This window comes from Acomys minous, assembly GCF_964271855.1.
Source record: "Acomys minous genome assembly, chromosome: 15".
Classification (NCBI taxonomy): Eukaryota; Metazoa; Chordata; class Mammalia; order Rodentia; family Muridae; genus Acomys; species Acomys minous.
Genome location: NC_140497.1, coordinates 93267141 through 93291742, shown reverse-complemented (window position 1 = coordinate 93291742; position 24602 = coordinate 93267141). Strand labels below are relative to the sequence as shown.

Sequence of the window (24602 nt, the reverse complement as noted above, 5' to 3'; positions counted from 1 at the left end):
ATACACACAAACCAGAATGACAGACTAGCATACAGCTGTGTAAAACGCATGTGGGTGGTGTTTTCTACATTACTGTAATATATAAACCACACAAATACCAACAACACAGAAGACAACATATGTACCAGACAGTTTCCTTAGGAGATGGAACCTAAATAGTACCTATTTTGGTGCTTTACATAAAGCACCAAGTTCATTTTAATACGTCACTTAAAAGAAACTGGCAGGGAGGTGGGGTGGGGGCAGGGCTATAAATAGGAATGCGTCCTTGAAATGCCTGTGAAGAGGGGCACGCAGCCCATGACAGAGGTGTCGCAAATGGGATACTGCATGGCTTCACGCGGAGACTCCAGCATCTCTTGTGCCTGAGCTCTGCCGTGCGATGACATCGCAAGAAGCTCCCCACCAGATGAGGTCCCTTGACTGTCAGTTCCCAGTCTCTAGAGCTGTGGGAGAGAAACCTGTTCTCTGAATCACCTGTCCCATGGCCAGCACGGTGGTGCACACCTAGAATGCCGGGGCTCGAGGGGCCAATGCAGGAGGATAGCTGGGCGCGGGTATTGTCATCTTCTGCTCCAGCAGCTGCAGATGGACCAGGAGGAACATCTCCCTCTTTAGTGACATAATTGAGGAGGAAAGCCTGGAGGACACCCTGGTAAAACTTCTAGCTTGTCTGAGTTTTGTCTCAACTAATGGGATAAACACACAGCGTGACAAAATGAATCTAACTTTCTGAAGAAAAACATTTACATTATCACACTTCAATTAGGGAAAACAAAACAGCCTTCTTCAGTCACGACATAAAGGAGCATTCTTCTATCACATGCTGTTTTATCACCTGACTCCTCACAGAATTGTCTAGTTGGGTGTCGCTTCCTCTAATAAAAGCTTACTTGCCATGAAGGCACGCACGGGTTTTGTGTCTTGTACATCCTACACACTCAGCAAACATCTGAACAAGCGGATATGTTTTCCTACAGAACATCTATTAAAAGATAATTCAAACCCTTTAGAGGAGGAAGCAGGGGATTGAATTTACTCTGAATTTGCGTATTTCCTCCCTTTATAAAGCAAAAGAGAATAACTGAGATGCTTTGTTCATCTTACTGAAGATGAGCCATATAGAACAGGTTATACTGACGCACAGATTACAACAATTAGGCGGGCACGTGACAAAGCATGGGGCCAAGGCCCTGAGATGCATTACCTTTGCATAGCTTTTCCTTTGGCTGGGAGATGACAAGTGTCACATCTTCAGGTGCATTCTGCAGAATGTCAACTGCAGCATGGTGACTGACGCCTTCCAGACTCACACTGTTCACAGATATCAAACGGTCTCCTGGGAAACACACCATCCAGAATGTTCAACAACAAAGCGCAAGTCTCACCAAACCTTAGAAACTCTACCCTTTCTCACTATTTTTGCTTTGCTTCAACTCATGTCTTAGAAACTACGTAGGACATTATTAAAACGAGAAGTACCAGGCTTCAGGCATCCATCCACATCAGCTGGTCCTCCGGGGGTGACTGAACTGATAAACACACCTAGATCCAGTCTTCCCATCTTTTCCCCACCAATAATTTGAAACCCTGTAAAATAGAACATTAAAAAGAATTTTATGATGCTCACTTTTTAAAAAGCGCCTCATGATCTATCTGCTTGAAACAGATGTAGATACTCAGTGCAATGACAGCACGTGAGACGGGGCCACCTGCACATTGTCTCCGGCACTGATGACCAGGCTGGCCAGCATCTTGGTTAGCCCTGGTGCCCAGGAGAAAGGGAGAGGGGAAGGGCAGGACAAGGGGCCAGAGGTAACAATCACAATGGCACATACCCTTGAAAATGTCACAGTGAAACCCACCTGTTTGTATGATAAGTAAATAAAAACAAGAAGGGGGGGGTGGCCGGTGGCTCCGGTGCCAGGCTGTGCTCCCCTCACCTGTGGTGCCAGGCTGTGCTCCCCTCACCTGTAGTGCCAGGCTGTGCTCCCCTCACCTGTGGTGCCAGGCTGTGCTGCCCTCACCTGTGGTGCCAGGCTGTGCTTCCCCCTCACTTGTGGTGCCAGGCTGTGCTTCCCCCTCACCTGTAGTGCCAGGCTGTGCTTCCCCCTCACCTGTGGTGCCAGGCTGTGCTCCCCTCACCTGTAGTGCCAGGCTGTGCTTCCCCCTCACCTGTGGTGCCAGGCTGTGCTCCCCTCACCTGTAGTGCCAGGCTGTGCTGCCCTCACCTGTGGTGCCAGGCTGTGCTTCCCCCTCACTTGTGGTGCCAGGCTGTGCTTCCCCCTCACCTGTGGTGCCAGGCTGTGCTTCCCCCTCACCTGTGGTGCCAGGCTGTGCTTCCCCCTCACCTGTGGTGCCAGGCTGTGCTTCCCCCTCACCTGTGGTGCCAGGCTGTGCTCCCCTCACCTGTGGTGCCAGGCTGTGCTTCCCCCTCACTTGTGGTGCCAGGCTGTGCTTCCCCCTCACCTGTGGTGCCAGGCTGTGCTTCCCCCTCACCTGTGGTGCCAGGCTGTGCTTCCCCCTCACCTGTGGTGCCAGGCTGTGCTGCCCTCACCTGTGGTGCCAGGCTGTGCTTCCCCCTCACTTGTGGTGCCAGGCTGTGCTTCCCCCTCACCTGTGGTGCCAGGCTGTGCTTCCCCCTCACCTGTGGTGCCAGGCTGTGCTTCCCCCTCACCTGTGGTGCCAGGCTGTGCTCCCCTCACCTGTGGTGCCAGGCTGTGCTTCCCCCTCACCTGTGGTGCCAGGCTGTGTCTCCCCCTCACCTGTGGTGCCAGGCTGTGCTCCCCTCACCTGTGGTGCCAGGCTGGGCTTCCCCCTCACCTGTGGTGCCAGGCTGGGCTTCCCCCTCACCTGTGGTGCCAGGCTGTGCTTCCCCCTCACCTGTGGTGCCAGGCTGTGCTCCCCTCACCTGTGGTGCCAGGCTGTGCTTCACCCTCACCTGTGGTGCCAGGCTGTGCTCCCCTCACCTGTGGTGCCAGGCTGTGCTCCCCCTCACCTGTGGTGCCAGGCTGTGCTTCCCTCACCTGTGGTGCCAGGCTGTGTTTCCCCCCTCACCTGTGGTGCCAGGCTGTGCTCCCCTCACCTGTGGTGCCAGGCTGTGTTTCCCCTCACCTGTGGTGCCAGGCTGTGCTTCCCTCACCTGTGGTGCCAGGCTGTGCTCCCCTCACCTGTGGTGCCAGGCTGTGTTTCCCCCCTCACCTGTGGTGCCAGGCTGTGCTCCCCTCACCTGTGGTGCCAGGCTGTGTTTCCCCCTCACCTGTGGTGCCAGGCTGTGCTTCCCTCTCACCTGTGGTGCCAGGCTGTGCTTCCCCCTCACCTGTGGCGTCTCATGGTGACTCACCTAAGCCATGCTTTGGATCTTTCCTCAGGTTCACCAGTGTGATCTCTCTCTCGGGTGAAGACACAACGCTCCATCTTTTGTGTAGTGTATCTATTAAGAGTTTGCAATTTAAAGAGAAAATAAGCACAGTAAGCTTAGATTTTAGGTTATCAGTGCGTTCTAATTTAAACAGTAACAAACTATTACTAGATTTGCTTGATCACTTAAAAATGAAACTTCAGTGATTTGTCACTTAGAAGCACACAGCATCACATTTATTCACTATAAACCATTCCTCCTGAAACACTATGTTTCGGTTACAAATGAGTACGTGCATCTCAGGGAGAGAGGCTGTGGCCACCATGGTGCTGCAGGGCCACCAAACTCCACAACTGGCTTTTCTGATTTCATCTTTCTGTTGCATCACAATAGATTGTTTCAATTAGACAATTATCATATTAAAACTTTCTCTTGGGGCCTGGGGAGATGGAGAAACAGTCAAAAGCAGGTGTTGCTCTGGCAGAGAACCTGGGTTCGGTTCCTAGCACCACGTGGCAGCTGCTGGCATTACTGCATACATGTGCTGCACTGACATGCATGCAGGCAATACTCTCATATACATAAAAGAAAATTAAAATCTGTAAAAAATACAAATTTCTCTCAAATATGTTTGACACATTATTTATAAATTAGTAAAATAGTATTAGTAAGTTTCTGAATAAAATAGCAATAAAATTAAGCTGTATTTAGTTTTTAAAATTCCACTACTTGTGCAGGTTTTATATAAAGTAGTACCTCGCTTAGCACACCCAGATGCTAAAGACTCCCAGCCACCATTTGCAGACGAAGGTAAACCGTTTGCTTTCTCAACCGTGTTGCTGGCACCAGTCACCATCCAGAATGACGACTAAGTGTTTAGTGCGGGCTAGTTAGCGCAATTATCTAAATGAATTTCAACATCTCAACTACAATTTGCTTTTTCTAATTTCTCCTTAATTTTTTTAATCATTCGGAAAAAAAACCTTAATTAAAGCAGCAGGTAGAACACTTAATTACCACATTAATCAAATATATTCAACAATTCAAGTGCACATATGTACAAACATATAAGCACACATGCATGCAGCCACACATAGGCATGCTCACACGTAAATGAGTTGTTAACATGGACTACAACTAGACAGAGTAAACTGGTCTGTGTATGAAAGTGGTCATGGTGGTGAGTTTTAACACTTAGAAATATGTTTTTATACACTGAATTTTCAAATTTAAGTCTCTATTATTCTTAAGCATATTGATGTCTTTAAAAAAAAACCAAACAAACCCACTCTATCTTCACTAAATCATAGAACAGACTTTCCTTAAACCTCCATATTTATTTTCTAATAACCAAAACCACCCTCAACGCAGACCTTTTTTTTTTCCTGTATGCTTCAACATTTAATACCATGCACGGACTTAAATTAGTGTTAATATGCTAGTAACTGACCACAATATGTATTGATGTAATAAAAAGTACATTTCAAGGTCTAGAAATACATTATTTTACCCTGACAAAATAATATTCCTTATTTGCTGTCAGCAGCGAACTTGGCCTTGTGCCTTTAAGGACCATCTTAATACACATTTGATGCTCTCTGTAGCTCACACACCCGTTTCCAACTCAACCTCATTGGTCATTGGTAACAGTGGTTGTAATGTGCTAGCCAATGACTTCCTGATGAAGTCACACAGAATGTCACTGGATAAGGTTGTGATGACCAGTCTGAAACAGGTGGTCCTAAGAGGAGCCCCAGGCGGTTCATGAGCAGCTTTTATAACCGTATCTACACATCCTCAATTATTTTTTTCCTAAAATAGGTAATGAGCTTTAGTTTTCAGCTGGAATAAACATAAAACAACACAGAACAAGACCATAAGAAATAAAGTAAATGAAAGGCCATGTTAGTAACTAAAATCAAATAGTAACTAAGGAGGTAAGAAAAAAAAACCATATATAATAAAAATGTACTGTAAAGCGGTTTAAATGGTGACAGTGGCTTTGAACTTTCCACCCACCCCTCCCCACGCTTCAGATTGAAACTCTCAGTGCACAGGAGCGTGGATATTTAGAAACTGGTGGAATTCATTATCCCATGGTCCTTGGTAAGTCCAAATGCATGCAGTTAGTAGAAAAGCAAATTCCCTGCCAGTATGAACAAGATAAAACACAATAAAAAGTAGACTGGGGGAAATGTAGTCACTCTCTTGGTTATTGCAGCTTTAAAGAGGCGTTTTGCTGCTAGGCTTTCGATGGGAACTTCGCTCGCAGCGGTGAAGGAACCTGGCTACAGCCCCCATGTGCAGTCTTATGAGGGGTCTGTGAGGAGCCACTAAGTGTTCCTTTAAAGAACAAGGCAGGAAGCTTCTTCATTTCCACTTCCAGTAGGTTGTCAACAGGGCTATTTGTAACACTCACCTGGTCAGCAGGGTGTGAGCGTGTGTGCACGTTGAGTTGTGTGCATGCACGAATGCGTGTGTCTGTGCACGCCTGCCCACATCCTCCCTAACTAGAAGCAACAGAGCTCTCTTATTCAAGGATGCCTGACCGTGACTTCAGCAGGGTCATTTAGCCGGCTACTCTGTGGGCAGCGTTCTCCAGGGACAAGGCCTACTTCAAATCTTGGGGCTGACGAGACAGTGGCACCATACTGGTATAAAACCAGGCTCTTGTCATCACCGTGCTGCTGCTTGTTTATTTGTTTTGAGGCAGGCTCTTACTAGGTACCCTCGGACTCACAGGGATCCACCTGCCTCTGCCTCCCAAGTGCTGGGATTAAAGGTGTGTGCCAACGTGCTCGGCTCTGCTCCGCTATGATAGGAAAATCTATCTTTTACTCTCTGTGTTAGCACATGTTGGCTAAGATGGTTGGGACCACATCCATTGGATGCACACAATCCACAGACCGAAGCAAGCCTAGGGAGGACTACTAAGATAACACAGACAACACCCTGTCTCAAAAAACTAAACAACGAAACAAAACAAGGCTGGCCATAGGATGATAATTAGCATTGAAATAGGATGAAATTAATATCAGGGCCTGCACTATATTACTCTGGACCAGAATAACTTCCTTTTTTGTTGTTGTTTGGTTTGGTTTTGAGTCAGGGTTTCTCTGTGTAGCCTTGGCTGTCCTGGACTCACTTTGCAGACTAGGCTGGCTTTCAAGTCACAGAGATCCGCCTGCCTCTGCCTCCCTGAGCTTGGGGATTATAGGGATGCGTCACTTCGCCTGGCCTAAATTCATATTCTTGTCTGTAAGAGTTTAAGTCAAAGCACACGCATTGATGATTAGCAACCCTTCCTGAAGCCTGGCAGGGAGGTGCCCGACTGCTAACGGTTCTCGGTATCATGCCGAGAGGGGTCTGAACTGCACTGTGGACAGGAGCTTGGTCTATCAGACTCTGGTTCCCGACTGCCCTGCTCTCCAGCTGTGCCGCCTTCTGCAGAGCTTATCTCTGGTTTCTCATTTGTGAAAAGGAAGTAGCCTTAGCACTCGCCATGAGAAGTAATAGGAAGTCTTAGAATGGTGTGAGGGTACGGTAAGCCTGCAGGGACATGCTAATCCACATGATCACCACATGGACATGTCAACAGTGAAATTACGTGTGCTGAGAGGCTGATCAAAACCCAGTCCACGTAAAAAGCCTGACCCTGGCCGTGCACAGCTCACTGAGTGTGACTCTGTGACACGCCTTCAGCTTTTCTGAGGGTTGGTAATGGGGATGAAAAATACAAACAAGACCACAGCCCCTTCTTTATTTCCCGTGAGTACTTATAACAGCACTCATAGTAATAATTTTTGAAACAATTTTACCTGCAACACAAATTTTATTCTCCTGAATTATCAGTATTTTTATTTCAACTGGCGAATGAAACTTAAGTACAAACTCACCAATACTCTATGGCTCAGCCTTTACTTCATAATTTCCTCTTTTGTCTCTACTATCAGGAAAATTAGAACTAAACTCAAGAGTTATCAAATTTATCTACCTCCTTATTTATTATTTTAAATTATGTACCCATGTGCCTGTCTGTGGGCATTTATATGGAAGTATAGGTGCCCGCAGAGCCTGGCAAAGGGTATCAGATCCCTTGAAGTTGGAGTTACCGGCCTTTGTGAGCCACCATGAGGGTGAGTGGGACAAATCCAGGTCCTCTGCAAGAGCAAGTGTTTGACCGCTGAGCCATCTCTCCAGCCCCAGTGACATCACTTTCACTACAAACCTGCTTCGCTCTCATCAGCCTTTGACTAATTCAGCCTTCAGGATTTAAGGGTAAGACTTGGAGCAAAACCATGTATAGACAGATAATGATGGCATTTTTCCTACCTATAAAGCTGTTCGAAAGAGCAAATAAGATATAAAAACACTTTAAATTTAAATAATTAAAAATCTAAATACAGACTAAACTGGCTGTCCACACCTGGCCTTCCTCCTCCGGATTCGTCTCTTAAGCTGTAAGTTGAGCGAGTCACTGCTGAAGCCTTCAGTTCCGCTGCTAATAGGAGAAGACTCAGCACTGGCCCCACGGTGCCCTGCAACCTCATGCTGCCCCGCCTGCTTGCTTCGGCACTGACACTCCTGACACTGTCCTTGCTTGTGTTTCCACCTCTCTAACTAAACTGTGCCCTAGATCTGAAATGCTCATCTCTGCTGTTGTTTATGAGGAAATCTACCTCTGGTGAGGCCTTGAGCACAATCCTTGGCATTTGGAAAAAACCAACAACAAAGTACTTAGCTCAAGCATCCTCTTCAAATTACCTCAAAGATTATCCCTCCCTCAACTACCGCCGCCGTAGCCTTCCAAGCAACGCCCTCCCCTAGGCTCGCGTTCACTTCCTTTGTCAGTGCCGAGATGCTGTGAGGCCTAAGTTCTTGGCATGGAATGAAGCGTCTCCACACTTAGGACCAGATCATTATAGAAGACATGAGAAAAGAAAAAGGATATGAGGCAAGCCAGGGAGCATGTTTGTAACCTACCGTTGTCTTTAAAGTGAGCTTGGGGTGAAGGTTTCCCAGAACTACGCAAACTCACTCCTGCTGTATAAAGTAAATTATCAGACAATTTATAAAATGGCCACAAACTAAGAATTAATTTTTTTCTGAAAAATTCACACACACACACACACACACACACACACACACATCAATGAAGTAGAAAGGCAGCTCTGTTTTCTTTGATTTGCATTGAGAGAAATGTCTTACCACAAAGGGCACACTCACTATCTTTAAATATTAATTAGGCACATTTACTTGTTTTGGTTCATAAATTTAAACTCAAATGTGCTGTTTCTGATGATGACAGTCACACACATCGAATGTTCAATATTTATAATGAAACGAGTATCAAAAACAGTTGTCAAAATGTTGAAAGAAAATGTAATATTCAATGAGAATGGATAAAATAAAATTTAATTCAGAAAATACACAGGTTGAGGCTGGCCGTAAGGCCTTGACCCGGCTGCCTGCACCTCACAGGTGCTGGCACTGACTGTGTGCCACGCACCTCCACAGGAGGCCACCCAGGTGCTCCTACGGGACAGCTGTGAGTCCTCGGTGTACACCAGGTTTTGCATGTAGAACAAAGCCTTCCTAATGGGATAAGCCTACAGTTGGTGAGATCTCACTGTATGTAAGCATGTCCTGAAAATCATTTCCTAAAATGCTGATCAGTGCCTGTCCCCTAACTTTCAATATGGCGTTACCATACGGGATGAGATCCTGCCTTCTGTCTGTTTCAGGCTTTCCCACGGACTCAATTTCAACTGACACAGAGTAACCCTCGAGAGGCGAGAATGTCTCCACCCACAGCGCCATGCTGCTCCCCAGTGTACAGTCCTCCTGCCACGTCACTTATTTTACATATCCCCAATCCAACTACAAAATGAAAATTAAGTTTTGACCAGATAACTAGGGCTCAACTCCGGGTCTAAGGAGAGACGTGAGTGGGATCTGGTGATGCAATAGGAAGGTACCCTGTTTCCCTGTCTCTTCAGCCGCTCACATTCTGAGCAGTAATTTAACTTTCCTTGCTGGATGTCCCTTTTAAGAAGCACAAGGCAAAGAACTGTTCAACTTAAAGTGATGGGCCCGGTACACACACAGGGGCACGTACACTTCCATATGTACAACCTCCACCCTCTGATGAGTACAAGGTCTTGCTATGTTGGTCTTGAACTCACCACCTTCTGACCTAGTCTCCTTCAGTACTGGGATTACAGGAGTATACCACTGCACCCAGAGGCGTACAATTTCAACACCTAGCTAATTAATAGGCCCCAAGCAACAAGCTGGTAAAATCTGAAAACGAAACAACAACAACAACAACAACAACAACAACAACAACAACAACAACAAAAACCCAAAGAGCCTCAAACCAATTAAAAATTGTCACCTACCAACCATAGTGGTTTCATAGAGTGATCTGAGGGTTTGGGGCCATTCTATTGCTTTTAAGCTAAAAGAAGCCAAGATTTATCTTTCAAAAAGAAAATATAGCTCTATCAGAGCCCACTCACATGGACTTGCAGGGAGAAGGCAAGGCAAGGCAATGCAATGTGGTGTGCAAGGCCCAGGTACTCCAGGGAGCCCAGGTACCCCAGGAAGCCCAGGTACTCCAGGAAGCCCATGAACTCTAGGAAGCAAGTTAGTCCTGCTGTCATGAACCTATCCCAAGGTCAACTAGGTTTTAACCCTGAAGTACGTTAAGTCATGTTAGTATTCACAGTCTGAGTAATCAGAGGACAGACTCCACAGCAGCAGATTGACAGTTAACGTGGTCTGTTCACGTCACTAGAAGCACGAGCTCCGGGAGAAAAAGGAAAGCTTGGTAGTGCTGACCTATGGCATATGCTTGACCAGGGTCTTCAGTGGATGAGTCTGATTCATGTGTCCTTCTTTCGGGGCTTCTATTTAAACTGGCAACAGACTTTGAACTACAGAGGGAAAAGGAAGGCGGGAGGGGAAGGTGTCAATGTAAAAAAGAATATGGTGAAAATAATAAAAACGTCTAAACAAAAACAAACACATGACATGTGGAATTTACAAGCATCCACTTGGGTTAGTCGACCGTGCTCTTACTTATTAAGCTTTGGGAGTCCTGCCAGTGAGTCTGTGTCAGGTCTTGCCGTCGGGTACAATGGTTTCCCCACCAGCTCCACAAAGGCTGGTGGCAGGGACTCCGTGTTAATGGCCTGTTTCCGATGAGGACAGAGAGAGGCCTGACTGAGGTCGTGGTAGGATTTGCTCATCGCTCTAGGCTGCTCCTCCCATGAGGCTTTGTCTCTCTTCTCTTTCGAGCTACTTTGCAATGGCTGGTGAAGTGACAGCTCTGAGGTGGACAGCCTCTTCAGAATCTCAGCTTGAACTGACAGGGGTCGGACAGCCACTTTGTTGATGGTGCTGCTGGCCAGGCTGCCAGTGCTGACTGCGCGGCCCACATTAAATCCTCTAACAGACTCTGCTTGCAGGTTCAGGCTCCTAAACGAAGCTCTCTCTACAAGGAAATAGGATTGCTTTACACGATGGAAACAGCGCAGTGCCCTAATGAGAAGAGTTGCTTTAACAGGCGCGACACAACAAGCAGGCTTTACTCATCTCAGCTGCCGGCAGCTCTCATAGCTGGCAACTGAGGGCTTTAGGCAAGATTTAGAAGGTCCCGGAGCGCGTACATCGCTCCATCCTCTCAGCTTTCACCAGCTTCAGCCTGAACACTTCCTACTTCGCCTACTAACTCTCTTTCACCCTGTGATGTCTGGGTCTTAGGCCGACACACCCCAAATTCCTTATGGCTTTCCACATTGACAAAGAAAGTTTTTACCCTCATACTGTTTCTGCTAAAATATCAGCACACTAGGAATGGGGAGATGGAACCAGGATGGGTTGCCATGTCTGAAAAGGCAGCTCTGCAGAAGAAAGCTTTGCTCAAGAAAGACGCCCTTGATTACTATGATATTTTTAAAAACTATAGACTGGGAATATGATCTACCACTTAGTAACACACACACACACACACACACACACACACACACACACACACACGCACACACACACACACCCATACACATACACACGCCACACACGAATGCATCACAATTGTATTTTATGTAAGCTGTAGACCAATAATGCTATTATAAGCCAAACAAAAAAGCCTTTAGGACAACTTCTGTGTTATTTCACTATTACACCAGCCCCACCTTCCCATCTCCGCCACCTTATGATTCAATGAGGCACGAGAGCCAGGGACAGTCAAAGAGCTCCAGGCTTCTCGATTTCTGTCTATAGCGCGGGATTGTCTATGCTTAAATTTCACCTGCTACTAAATGAAGACCAAAGCCTGCATTTAGAAGTTCAATTTGGTCAAGCCTTTGAATGTTCTATATCATCAAAGCAGTGTTTGACATTTGAAGCTATGAGCAAAACCACTGTGTCTCATGCAAATGACCGAGGAACAGAGCTTTGGATGATTCTGTCATTTGTGAATTAGGCAAGCTGGACCACAAGTCACTTGCGGGGCCCGACTGTAACTAGCAAGATAGGGGTGCAGTCTGTTTGCAGTGAAGTGTAGTAAGATTCCATTTCACTTATCTTCTCTTGCCTAGAAGATTAACAGTATCTCACTTTGGGAGAATGACAGGTAGAAATGCACTGAGAGTTTAGTATTCCTGCATCAAACTGAGCCCCGAATTAACAGTCACCAGGGCCCTGAATTAATGGCCCCCTTCATGGGGGAAGTGCAGCTCAAGATCTTCACTTGTACCCAAGGATTCCCAGAATCATCTTAAACGTAGTACGTGTTCACTAGAGCGGAGAACACTGCTGTGCTTCTGTTACCATGAGAGGGTACACAGGAAACAGTCAACTCAAAGATAGGCAACACCTCAACACCCAAAATCCGGCAGCAACAAGGGCAATCAGTTCAGTTTGGCCTTTGTCGTCTGAGCGTAGCAAGGACTGCCCCTCTCAAACCCACCAACAACGCACCGCCTCCATTGCAGGACATGAGTGCACGTGCTAGCTGATCACACCGGCCCCACTGCCTTCTACCAACAGCTAAAGACAGCAGGATCCGGAGTCTAAAGCCAGTGCTGTGGTCCAGACTGAAGCTCACAGCCCTTTTATCTGCACACGGCTCGCAACCTACACCTTCTAATCTGCCGATGCTGCTCCTGGGCCGTCTCCTCAGCTGACCTTCCCGAAGGCTATTCTGAGGATAACTTCATTTACTCTGTTATTCCTTACACTTACTATGGAATAGTAAGAGCTCAATTGTTTATGTATTCCTTCATTCCATGGGAATTAGCTGCGTGTAAACTCTCAAACAGGATTAGCACTGCTAGGAGCGAGAAGACAATGTTGCACCCTACACTGTTTCTACTCTGAACCTATTTCCTTATAGTAAAACTGAGAGACTCTGGCCATTTGGGTTCTTTACAGAATTAACATTTTCCAGTATTAGCAGGTAACATACGTGTGCTAGTCCTGCAGCCTTCCATGGATTTCAGCAGTAATTCACTTGTTTAGCTAGCGTGGGTAAGCAAGTACATGGCTATTTCTAACCCAACTCGAAGTGGGGGCACAGCTCCTTTGAAGGCTGTGAGAGTGGCATTGCTATTGCTCATTAGCAGCAGAGGAAGTGGTGACACTGTGGGAGGCCGGAACGCAGGCTCCCATGTGTGTCCTCAAGCCTGGTCCGCTGGCTGTGCTGAAAGTGCTCTACATGTAGGAATTAACTTAACAACCTTCTGGTATGGGGATTATCGCTGTGACAGTAAGTTTACAGACGGAGCAACTAAGACGGAGAACTTGTGTGGTGCGCCTGAGGCCTGCGAGTCTGTAACAGTCTGGCTTAAACATGAAGATTTACTCCCAGTGGTAATCACGCATGACTATAGGTGAAACATTCCTCTAATGACCAGCCATTTCACATGGAAACTCACTTCACTTGACAGGGCTCAGTCAGAACACAAAAAAATAGTATATAAAATTGCCTGCAGGCAAGCCAGGCATGGTGGCGCACGCCTTTAATCCCAGCACTCGGGAGGCAGTGGCAGACAGATCTCTGTGAGTTCGAGGCCAGCCTGGTCTACAAGGTGAGTCCAGGACAGGCAGGGATACACAGAGAAACCCTGTCTCGAAATACAAAACAAACACCTGTAGGCTCACGCATGGAAGATGAGAATGAGACACACAGATTTCCTTAAAAACTTAAAACTTAAACTCTTAAAAACTTAAAAATCTGAATCATTTCTGGTCCTCCTCAAAATCTGGATGGAAGACAACCACGCTGTACTTCATGTGAAGCTCTGAGCGAGGACCAGTCTCACACCTGTATCTTCTGATTCTCCATCACACTTAGAAAGGTCCGATCTCACTGCTCAAACATGGTTTGTGTTGAACATGAGCCAAGTAGGAATGCTGACAGCTTTAATAGGTTTGCTACTTTGTTGCACTTTAAATATATAAAAGCACACACCATCTTTAGCAGAGCAAGTTAGGAAAATAAAAGGTAATGTGCTAATAGTCATGGCTATCATATTTTTAAAAAGTATTCATGAGGAAACTCAGTTAAAACTCTGGGGACCCAACTTCCAAAAATTGTGACTTTACAGGTTCACACAGGCCCCAGCTCTCCACCTCAGGGGAACACATGGTCTCCATTTTTCCTGAGAGGCCAGCATCTGGTTAAATTGTCATCCCCATCCCATGCTGTAGGGAAACCTTTTCTCTAACACTTCAGAATGAGAAAGTTCCAGAGAATTCAGAAATGTGGGTCACCGTGTACGTTATTGAACTTTAACTCACATACCTCGGAGCGATCCACCTAAGTCTGTAGGATTTACTAGAAAGAAGCAATTTCAAGACTCTTTAACCTCAACTCGTGCAGCAGGAGCTCTGTCTGAGAGACTTCTGTGCAGGGCTGGATTGTTTTTGCAGCTGAAAACGCTGTCCTGGTTGCCATGGCTACGTATCACAGCCTCCAGACTGCGATGATCCCAAAGAGGACTAGCAGTGGTAAATGTGCCATGTGACTGCCTGACTGCGCTGCCGGATGCCACTTGGCCTCCTTGTTCGTTTCTGTATGATCTTTGCCACACTAATCTCCAAACTATGTAAGCATTTGTCTTTCAAATCCAGGTCGGCTGTCTGTCTCAGACCTTCCTTTTGTAAGTTATGTGGATCCTAGCGCCCACGTGGTATGAGCTGCTCAGACAGTTCAGCAGCTAAGAGCACTAGCTGCCCTTCCACAGGACCCAGGTTTGGTTCCCAACATGCAGGATGGTTCACGGTCATCTGCAACTACAGCTCCAGGGGACCCGAGACTCTCTTCTGAGGGCCCTGCACACAATCAGGCAAAACACCCATACATACGAAATAAAATATTCAAAGACCTTACTGCATATTATCATTTCATTGCTACAGCCTAAAACATGCGTAAGCCTTCTAAACACTTTTTGCAGAGTCTGTGATGATCTGCAGTGCTATTTTCCAAGGGACTAGGAAGCTGACTTGATAACTTTACAGACTAAACAGACTTTTAGCAAAGAGACACCCTGGAAGTTTGCACCCTAGACACTTTCTGAGTTTCTTTTAAAAATCTGTGGCGAAAACCATGGGCACATCCTGGAGTCCCGTGAGGCAGCCCACTTCCCCTCACCAATGTCCTGGGCGTCTTGGTTGCTCTGCCGCGCCCTCATCTGCAGCTGGAACTTGTGCTGGGAAGAACACAGCTGCAGCAGGTACTGGCACGCCTTGCTGCTGTCCGTCTGGAACGCGTGCTTGATTCCATCTGATGTGTTTTGTAACGTGATTTTCTTTTTCTATAATATTAATCAGAGGTATCAGTAATTAGGAAGTTTTCCTATGACTTTTTAGATGATCAAAATCTTAAACTGCAATTAGTAAGTAGAGATATGTGTATTTCCAGTTATTAGGATGAGCGCCTTTTAACTGATACCACATATGAGTACAGGAACTATAATTCTATAACGAGACACTTGACAAACGAATTAGCACTAGGTGCCACTTTCAGCAATTGCAGCTTAAATCACATGGTGTTCTATTCATCATCAAGGGAAACTTTAAATATTACCCGGGGGCTGGAGAGATGGCTAAGTGGCTAAGGACAGTGGATGCTTTTCTGGAGGACCCAGATTTTAGCAACTGACACCCTCTTGTGGTCTCCATAGCCAGAACACACCGGTGGTGCAGACATACATGTAGGCACAATACCCAAAGGAATAAAATAAAAACAAATATATATATTCCAGTTTTTCAAGACCGGGTTTCACATGCAGCCTTGGCTGTCCTAGACCCACTTTGTAGACTAGGCTGGCCTTGAACTCATAGCGATCCGCCTGCCTCTGCCTCCCAAGTGATGGGATTAAAGGCATGCACCCTGCTCAAATAAGAATTTTTTAAAAAAAGTTCCAAGGTTATGTAAGGCAGTATTTATGGATGTATGTATTTTGAACATGTTCCTCCCAACTGAAATGAATTTTAAAAGATCATAATATTTTTATATTACATGTTTACACATAATAATAAAAATGGTAACCATGTATTCTACTCCATGAATACAGAAGAGTTAACAAGATACTGAGCCGTCTCTCTAGCCCCTAGAATAACATTCCTAAGTTCTAGGTAGAACTTCATGCTGTTTGTGAATCTCTAGGACTGAACCCGGTTTCCCTTTGTTAAAAATGAAGCCCACAATTTTTAAAATAGGTTAAAACCACAGCAACATCAAACCAGAATCTTCTTTATGGGTACACCTAGTAATCTTCTGGGTATTTTTTTTTCCTCTAACAAAGATATGACTTAGCTACTGCCAAGTAGTTCTCAAAGACACTAGAACCCACATGTGTAAATCTACTGATAAAAGAAAGCATTAACATGGAAGGTGGGACATACTTAGACAACTGTGCACATGCTGCAGGACTCAGGTCTGTGATGAGCAGTGCAAGGCAGAGAGGACAGGGGTTGAGAGGTGCAGAGCAATTACGGACGGTGGCACTGCACATGGTGTGCCAGCTTGAGACCAAGCAGAAGAATGTTTGATTCTGTGGGCTGACTGAATAGAAAAAAAAAATGCACCGAGGGAACTCTTGTGAGAGCTGAGATGGGTAGAGGGCGACGTTTATTTAAGTTTCCTCCAAATACTTGGTCTACTTACATTTGCACTTGAAAAAAATAAAAGAAACCCAGGTTATTTCCTACTTCTGGGTTTCCCCAGGAGAATGGATTATTTCCTGGCAGCCTTCAGTGGGACGTCTACATCTCACAGGGAGCCACCAACCACTAGGTCTGGAGCTCGTTTTAAATATATCTTATTCAGAACCCAGCATAACCTCTATATACTTACACTGTATTCGTCAGCACAAATCTCAATAATCCTCAAATGCTATTAGAAAACAAATGCTCTAACGGGTTTTGTTCACCTTTGAGGTTTGCCAGATGACAGGCCAATCTTTGCACACCTCACATTCACAATCAGAATATGCATTTAGAGTTCACTATTTTTTTAAATTTTTTCCCTAAAAATCAGTTTTCTAATTTTAATCACCATAGAGAGTAGACACTGAAATCTAAAACTGCAGAAAGTCATGAGACTTGTTTACAAAATTCAGGGTCCATTGACCTTTGAGCTCACACGACAGGCGCCATGAGAGGCACTCCTGACGGAGACAGCGTTTAGCAGAAGGAGAAAACCATCTGTCTTAAAGATATGAGGAGCTTTCGCTAACCCAGAGCTTATGGCTCTAAGTTTTTATGTAGCTGAATGTTCAACTTGGTTGTAGTTTAACTCAGGTTAATTGAGCATGTAACCAGTTAGAAATGCATCCTATGCTTTGAAAAACAAAACAAAACCAAAAACCAGACAAATAAGATCTCAGCAAAACCACACAGAACTGAAAAGGAAAAATGGCTTTACATCATACTGAGGTTTACTCTGCAAAGTCAGCCAACATGCTACAATTAAAATTGGTTACACCAGTTAAAAACACAATGAAAAGAAGTTAAAATAGACATACTGAAAAGGAAATCTTTTTTGTCTCCCTCCACGGAAAGCGAAGGACCAAGGCGCGGACTCCATTGTGAACCTCAAACACAAGCACGCCCTTGGAACAGACTCCTAGCAGTATTCCTGTCTGGGACTTCTTTTCGGGGTGCACTCGGTGAAAATGGACTCCATATTCTATCAGCCTCTGGCAGACCTGTTGGAACATACAGAGTGGTGCACTTCCGTCCACAGGATGCACAGGGGAGGGGCTGGACGTGGGTGAACACAGAAGGCATCGCAGGCCTAAAGACAACGGACCTAACACGGAAGAAGCTTGTGAAGGTGGATTAGGCCCGAGAGTGCTAAGATGGGACACGAAAAACATGAGAAGAATCAGCAAGTTTACTCCAAAGAAACACCAAGAAGTCATGGCGGTGACAATTACAAACCTGGTCATGAGAAGGTGGTGACAAAATGTGAGGACAGGTTCCAACTGAGGAGTAAGCATATGTGAGGCGTGCATCTGCCTAAGGAGGGACAGCCACACTACATCAATGAGAGGCAATCAGACGGGAATGAAATTGTAAAAAGGGTTAAGAAAATGGCCAGTGAAAGTAGCAATCAGGAGAGACACACTAAAACTACAATGCAGGGATTGGAGAGATGGTGCAGTGCGTAAGCTCTCACACGGTTCTTGCAGAGGACTGGAGTCTGATTCCCAGCACCCGGGTCGGGTGACTCACGGTGAACCATAACTCCAGCTCCGTAGGTGGATCCTGTGGTTTCCATGGACACCTGAACGCACATGACCATTCATATACATGTATGTACACACACACGCGCGCGCGTGCGCGCTCGTGTGCGCACAGATAAGCAGTATTAAAAATAAATAAATCCAAAAGCCATCTGTAAAGATCTTAAGGCCACTTCTCAACTATGCCTAAAGGGTGGAAAGGGCAGAAACGGACGAACAAGGCTGTGGCTGAGGCGGAACAGCAGGGCCTGTGCTGCCTGCGAGGAGGTTGAAAATATAAGCGCAGCTACTTAGCTCTTGCAAGTACTGAACACAATGGCTACGGGAAACCGAGTTCACAGCTTGACTTTAAATGTGGACTCACAGCAAACCATTTCGGCGTTCGTACCAAGAACCCAACTTTCAAGGTGTTCTTGGCCAGTGAATGAGGCCTTCTGGAAGGCTGTGGCGCTGAGAACTCAGCTCCCTACCCAAGGGTCATCAATCCGAAGGTGTCCTCATCCTGCACTGCTGGGACAGGAGAACATCCTCAAGGTTCTCTTCTTAACAGAGAAGTTTTCTATATGGAAAGCTCACTTCGTTCTATCCTTTCTATCAAAAACACACTGCATTTACCTGCAGGCTAACAGGGAGCTTGATGGCAAAACCTTTTCTGACTCTTTGCATCTATGGAATTAAGTACCATTTGGGTCAAAGACCAATCCCCACCCTAAAGACAAGGGTGAACAGTTCCAGCTCCGGCAGGAGCTTGCCGCTCACATTTACTCAGTCATCAGACTCAACCTTCTCTTCTCTATGATGCAGCTTGGTGCTTTGAGAGAACGGATCAGGATAAAGACATTAATAACCAGATAGACACAGGTTCAGGTAGGAATTTTGCCCCTCGCAGTGCCACTGACCTTGCAATATCATATTTTCTTTGAGCCTCATTTTCTCTTTCACAAGCAAGAACTAAAGTGCTGTGGTTGCAGGCAGGAACCAAGCGGCCCGAGGCTGCAGTGGGGCAGGTACCGCACCCCACCCAGCTTTCAGATGTGTCCTCCAACTCTTGCCCATCTTGAACTTAGGACCGCTGGCCACCTTGCATGTTTACCTTTAAGAACTCTAGCTCTGTCTCCTTCTCAGAGGCGCCTGCGTAGGTGTTGTGCAATTTGGGCAACTCCTCCTTGATGTAGGATACGTCAAGTTTCTCCATCACTCTGGCAGGCAAGTAATGCTCCAGGCGAAAGTAGGCCACCCCGTGAACCTAGGAGGAAGAGGGCTGCGGTGAGCACTGCAGCTTGCCTGCCTATGGCCGGCGTTAACCGGCTTCTCTGGTCTTACAGTTCTTGCCTCTGCTGAGAGGTAAAACACTTCTGCCTTTCTCTGCAGAGTGCATCCTCTTCAGTGAGGGAGAACAGCGGGGCTGACTGAGAAGTTTCAAGAGAAAGCATTTGAGGGCTTTGTGTCTTTACAGCTAAGGAGTAACGTGTGGGGGGGGGGCAGTCTCTTCCTCTTCCTGCTTCCTCTTGGGGCTATTTCATTTCAGAACAGGAAGCTTCAAACAGATTTTCACCCTGTGATTTCTACCAGGGTCCTCCAGCCCAGGACTGACCAACGCCTCCTCTGCTGAGTCTTTCTCTGCTGCACAGAACACAAGGATGGAGGGTTTGGAGCTAGATAGCCCTAAACTCCAAAACAAGATCATTTTAAGCAGAAAAATGCGCCTCACACACTACGTGATCATGTGCTTTGGGTATCTGCTGCCCCCTCCCCCCACATTTGGAAAGCTCTCTGCCATTATTTTATTGTTTGGGTTTCAATGCGTTAGCTGCGGTCTGAGGTTCTTCTAGCTCACGAGTTGTCTGGGTCTGGTGTATTGATTATGACCTGTAGCTCAGTGGGGCTGTGTGCGGTAAGCCACACATGATTTCTCTAAGGATAAGAGGAGCAACACAAAGGCTGAGGACGTAACTCGGAGGGAAACGCTTGTCCGGTGTGCCCTGGTTTGGATCCCCATCAGCAAGGCAACACGAAACAAACACAGATGGAAAGCAAACCAACAAATCTACCAACACAAAACTCATCTTGGACAAGGAAAGCAGGCCCACCTCTGGCTGATAGTCTCCGTACTCGGCCTGGAGAGCCAGGGATGCGAGGAGCAGGCACGCCTCGTCCTCACAGTGCACCCTCTCCTCCAGGATGTCTCTCCGCAGCTGAAGGTAATACTGATGACAGGTGAGCTTGTGTCTGGTGAAACACAGATGCACGGAGACACCTTGACTTTTGATGTTGAGCTGTGGGGCGATTCTGATTGTATGCATGGTTTCCAACATATTTCTAACTGCGGTTGTCACTGAGCTTTTCTAAGGCATTTAGCGAACTGTGAGATGGATCAGTGCCACGCTCTGCCATCATCGGAGATGCTTCTTCCTTGTAGGGGATGGGAACTAGCACAGAGACCCACAGCTGGACAATGGGCCAGAGACTTTGGAGCGCTCGGTTCTAAAACGGGATGTGTCCATCAAGCCCCGCCCTCAAGGCTCAGGGCACTACATGGAAGAAGAGGTGGGAGATTGTACAATGAATGACCCCAAGGGACTGGTGTCGTACATATAGGAGAGGGCTGATACACGTATGCATCACAGAGACAGGCGGCACATACAGGCTGCACAGGTTCAAGCCAGGTAGGGTCCGAGCTGAGAAGAGGGCTAGACACAGGCCCCTATCGCTAACTGAAAGGTCGTGTGCAATTGATACCTGCCTGGAGTCTCCCTGGGTGTAGCCACTGCACTGACGAGTAGGCTCATGACCAGGTAGTTGGCCAACACAAAACCAACTCAGGTATTTTTGTAGGCCTTCTCTCATTTTTCTTTGTTTGGGCTTTTTTTTTTTTTTTTTTTTTTTTTTTGTATTTCGCTTTTTGTTTCTGTGGGTCTATTTGTTTGTTTCTCTCGTTTGCTTTGTTTTTGTTTTTGTTTTAAAGAGAGAGAAAGGGGATGGAGCTGAGTCAGTGGGGGAGCTGGGGGAGGGGAAAAGTGTAATTAAGACTTATTGTTTACTTTTTTTTTCAATAAAAATGTTTTTTAAAAAAGAAATTGTTTGAGGGTGATACTAACATCACCCTTGGCTTGTAGGGAATATATTACATGAGCTATGTGGAAGCCTGAAGCTATGGAAAGTTCCAGAGCCTGTACATTGTATTTTCCCAAGCATACATTTGCAGGATAAAGGCTGACTCACAGTTTAGGTGCAGTCAGAGAGTGAGCACATATGACAGAGAACTCAGCGGTCTGGGTGTCTTGCTTCCTTACTAAGTTAAGAACTCTTACCTGCTCATTTAGAAGCAGCAGCACCGTACACCCCCTGCCCCCCATGGCCACCACAGCCCCCGTCCCTCACAGGGATACCACAGCTCCCCAGCCTGCCAGGCACCATGCTTGTGCTCTGGAACCACCGGCAAGTAGAGATTATGTGAATACAAGCACTGCAGCGGCACTGATCTGATAACGTAATGCGGTTAAGCAATTAATGGGCAGGTGGTGTACAGGCACGGGGGCCCAGGATGGAGGGATAGCTTCTGCCCTAGGCAGGGTGTGAAAGGGTGACACAGATTTCATCAAAACACTCAGAACTACACAGAACTTACAACGAATGAGAACTGTTTGTTGGTGGAATTTTCCATAGAGTAGTTATCTGATCGTAAGTGCTAGCAACTAAAATGTGGCAGAAAAAAAAAATAAAGGAGAAGAGAGACCACTGCGTGTCTTTTAAATGATGAAGAAATGGTTGGGGATCCAAATCGAGGGGTTCAGTGCCAGTAGGTTAGAGGGCAGCAGAGCAGGGCCGGAAAGAGCAGGAGCATCCCCTGTGCACTCACTGTATCAGACTAATGTCATCCATGAAAAATTTAATTCGGAAAAACAAAGTGAAGTCAACAGCGGCTTTGCCCTTTTTCTTTGGTTCCTCTTTCCATCCATCCGGGGCCACTTTGGTTAATTTTAAGTCAGGATCAACAAAGAAATATTCATTCTCTGAAACAGAATGAGAAAGGCACTCAGAAAGTACGGGATGTTCTCCTTTGATGTCTTCATTTCTGTTGAATGCATTAAAAAAATAACAAGGTCTATGGAAATCCAGCGGTGGCTCTGAGCGCCGTGCAGGCCAGGTTCACCGGGGATCAGGCTTTCAAATCCAGGATCAGACAGACAGACCTGGACTCAGCTCCTGGCCACATCCCTTACTGCCTGTGTGAATAAATTACTTTTCCATCCCAGACATCAATTTCCCTGTATGTAATATCAGGATAATGCTGGCTCCTGTGCTGTAGAGCTGTTATAAAAAATCATATGACAAAATGGGTATGAAAAGCCATGGAAGGCAACCATTAAAACACAGTTCTTATTAAATATTAACTATTATTTACTAATTGAATGGTTATTCTACAAAGCCTGATTTGTACAAAATGTTTAAGAAATAACACATAGGGATCTATCTCAAAAATATCTTTTGGTAGACAATATTACCAGGTTAGTTTTTTGGCAGGAGGGTGAGTAAGGCCTAGACCTAAACCACAGCTCTTTCCACCCCTCTGGGGCCACTTTTCTTAATTTTAAGCCAGGATTAAAAAAAAGAGTACTAATTGCACACTTAACGGGTTAACTCTACAGAATGAATAGCTTTTAAGGCACAAGCATTAAACAACAAATCTCCATAGATAAAGTAGAAGCCTCAAAACACAATTAAACTGGGAAAGTTCGTAACCCCACTCTGTTTCTCAACACTGACCTGCCAAATGAGGCCTAGCATGGTAAGGGCTGCAGATCATCCTGAAACCAGGAAGCCTGGCATGGTAAAGGCTGCATATCATCCTGAAGCCAGGAAGCCTGGCATGGTAAGGGCTGCAGATCATCCTGAAGCCAGGAAGCCTGGCATGGTAAGGGCTGCAGCTCATCCTGAAGCCAGGAAGCCTGGCATGGTAAGGGCTGCAGATCATCCTGAAGCCAGGAAGTCTGGCATGGTAAGGGCTGCAGCTCATCCTGAAGCCAGGAAGCCTGGCATGGTAGGGCACAGGTCATCCTGAAGCCAGGAAGCCTGGCATGGTAAGGGCTGCAGATCATCCTGAAGCCAGGAAGTCTGGCATGGTAAGGGCTGCAGATCATCCTGAAGCCAGGAAGATACCTTTGAGGGTAGCGAGAGCAAACAAGTGATGCTCCACTAAGCCAATGTGAGCCACGACCATGTCAAAGACGTCTTTGCATACGGTCTTGGTGTCACAGGTGAGCTCCAGCTTCTGCCCATTCAGGAGCAGCACGTTCACTTTCCTCCGGTGGTCCTCATTCTTCCCCTTCTTGGTCTACGATTGAGGAAGCAATGACGTCATTGATTGAAAGAAGCATTCTGGCAGGTAGACTTGCCTCAGAACTCACTTTCTGAGAGGGACAAAAGCCTGCGTTACTACTTACGAGGATAGACCGCGGCAAATCCAAAGATACAAATGGCTCAATTGTCATCTTCACAAACTCAGGGCCAAAGAAATTCTGCAAATAATAGAGATAGAATGAATTATTTTTACTGTTTATCCTAGGTCTTTCTTTGAAAGGAAAACAGTGTAAAAATACATCACATATTACAACTAGGTGCTACGAAAGCAATGTAGAAGCCTTTGGTGAAGAGTTTTGCTTAGAACATAAGTGGAGCATGCGTTACAGCCGTCTGGTACTAAGGCTTAGGAAAAAAAGGTTGTACATGCACGTGCCCTCCATGCTTGTTCGGAACTGTCACACTTGAAGCCCATAGTGTACTGTGTGACATCCTGCTCGCCTTATTTAGACACAAAGTTGGTTAGAATATTTAACTGATAAACTTTCATTAAATTTCTTCCATTTTAGCTTACAGTGTATTTACTTATGTTTTACTGTCAATCTAAAACTTTGAACACTGCAGTGAGAGGACCCAATGCTTGGAGTTCTGTGTGGTCGTCTCTGAGAATCAGTGCGGCTGGAGAGACAGACAGCTCCTCAGTCAGGAGCGGAGGCCCCAGCTCAGGCTCCCGCCCCCACAGGGCAGCTCATACCTTCCGTAGCTCTAGTGCCTCTACAGGAACTGGGTGTGCACGTGGTGCAGACGAATATGCAAGCAAAACACTCATATACATAAGATGATGAGGATGATTATAGAATCTTATGGAAAAGGGGAATCAGTGCCAAAATTCTGAGAATGGCTGAGTAGAAATGTGGAATGCAGCCAGGCATGGTGGCGGTGCATGACTTTAATCCCAGCACTGGGGAGGCAGAGGTAGGCGGATCTCTGTGAGTTCGAGGCCAGCCTGGTCTACAAAGTGAGTCTGGGATAGCCAAGGCTACAAAGAGAGACCTTATCTTGAAAAACAAAAACAAAAACAAAAAACAAAACAAAACAAAATGTGGAATGCACTTAAAACCATTCCTGTTCTGAATTAGCTTTGAACTCCGTAACTCATCTCGATTTGTGGGTTAACGAGA

The 24602-nt window shown here is 46.1% G+C and overlaps 1 protein-coding gene across 10 annotated transcripts in view; it reads right to left on the bottom strand.

Moving 5' to 3' along the window:
• PTPN13 (protein tyrosine phosphatase non-receptor type 13) overlaps window positions 1–24602 on the bottom strand; it is a 163049-nt gene that overhangs the window by 36755 nt on the left and 101692 nt on the right. For 4 of the 10 annotated variants that reach the window (XM_084758209.1, XM_084758212.1, XM_084758216.1 and 1 more), the window contains 13 exons: window positions 23565–23639; window positions 23281–23455; window positions 21980–22133; window positions 20211–20349; window positions 19214–19366; window positions 17398–17580; window positions 15021–15183; window positions 10445–10859; window positions 10205–10299; window positions 8345–8404; window positions 3344–3433; window positions 1483–1590; window positions 1208–1339 (listed from right to left, as the gene is read on the bottom strand). In XM_084758209.1, coding sequence (XP_084614335.1) covers window positions 1208–1339; window positions 1483–1590; window positions 3344–3433; window positions 8345–8404; window positions 10205–10299; window positions 10445–10859; window positions 15021–15183; window positions 17398–17580; window positions 19214–19366; window positions 20211–20349; window positions 21980–22133; window positions 23281–23455; window positions 23565–23639 — 1942 coding nt within the window. The remainder of the gene's footprint in view (window positions 1–1207; window positions 1340–1482; window positions 1591–3343; window positions 3434–8344; window positions 8405–10204; window positions 10300–10444; window positions 10860–15020; window positions 15184–17397; window positions 17581–19213; window positions 19367–20210; window positions 20350–21979; window positions 22134–23280; window positions 23456–23564; window positions 23640–24602) is intronic. The other 6 variants (XM_084758211.1, XM_084758213.1, XM_084758214.1 and 3 more) reach the window with 3 other exon arrangements.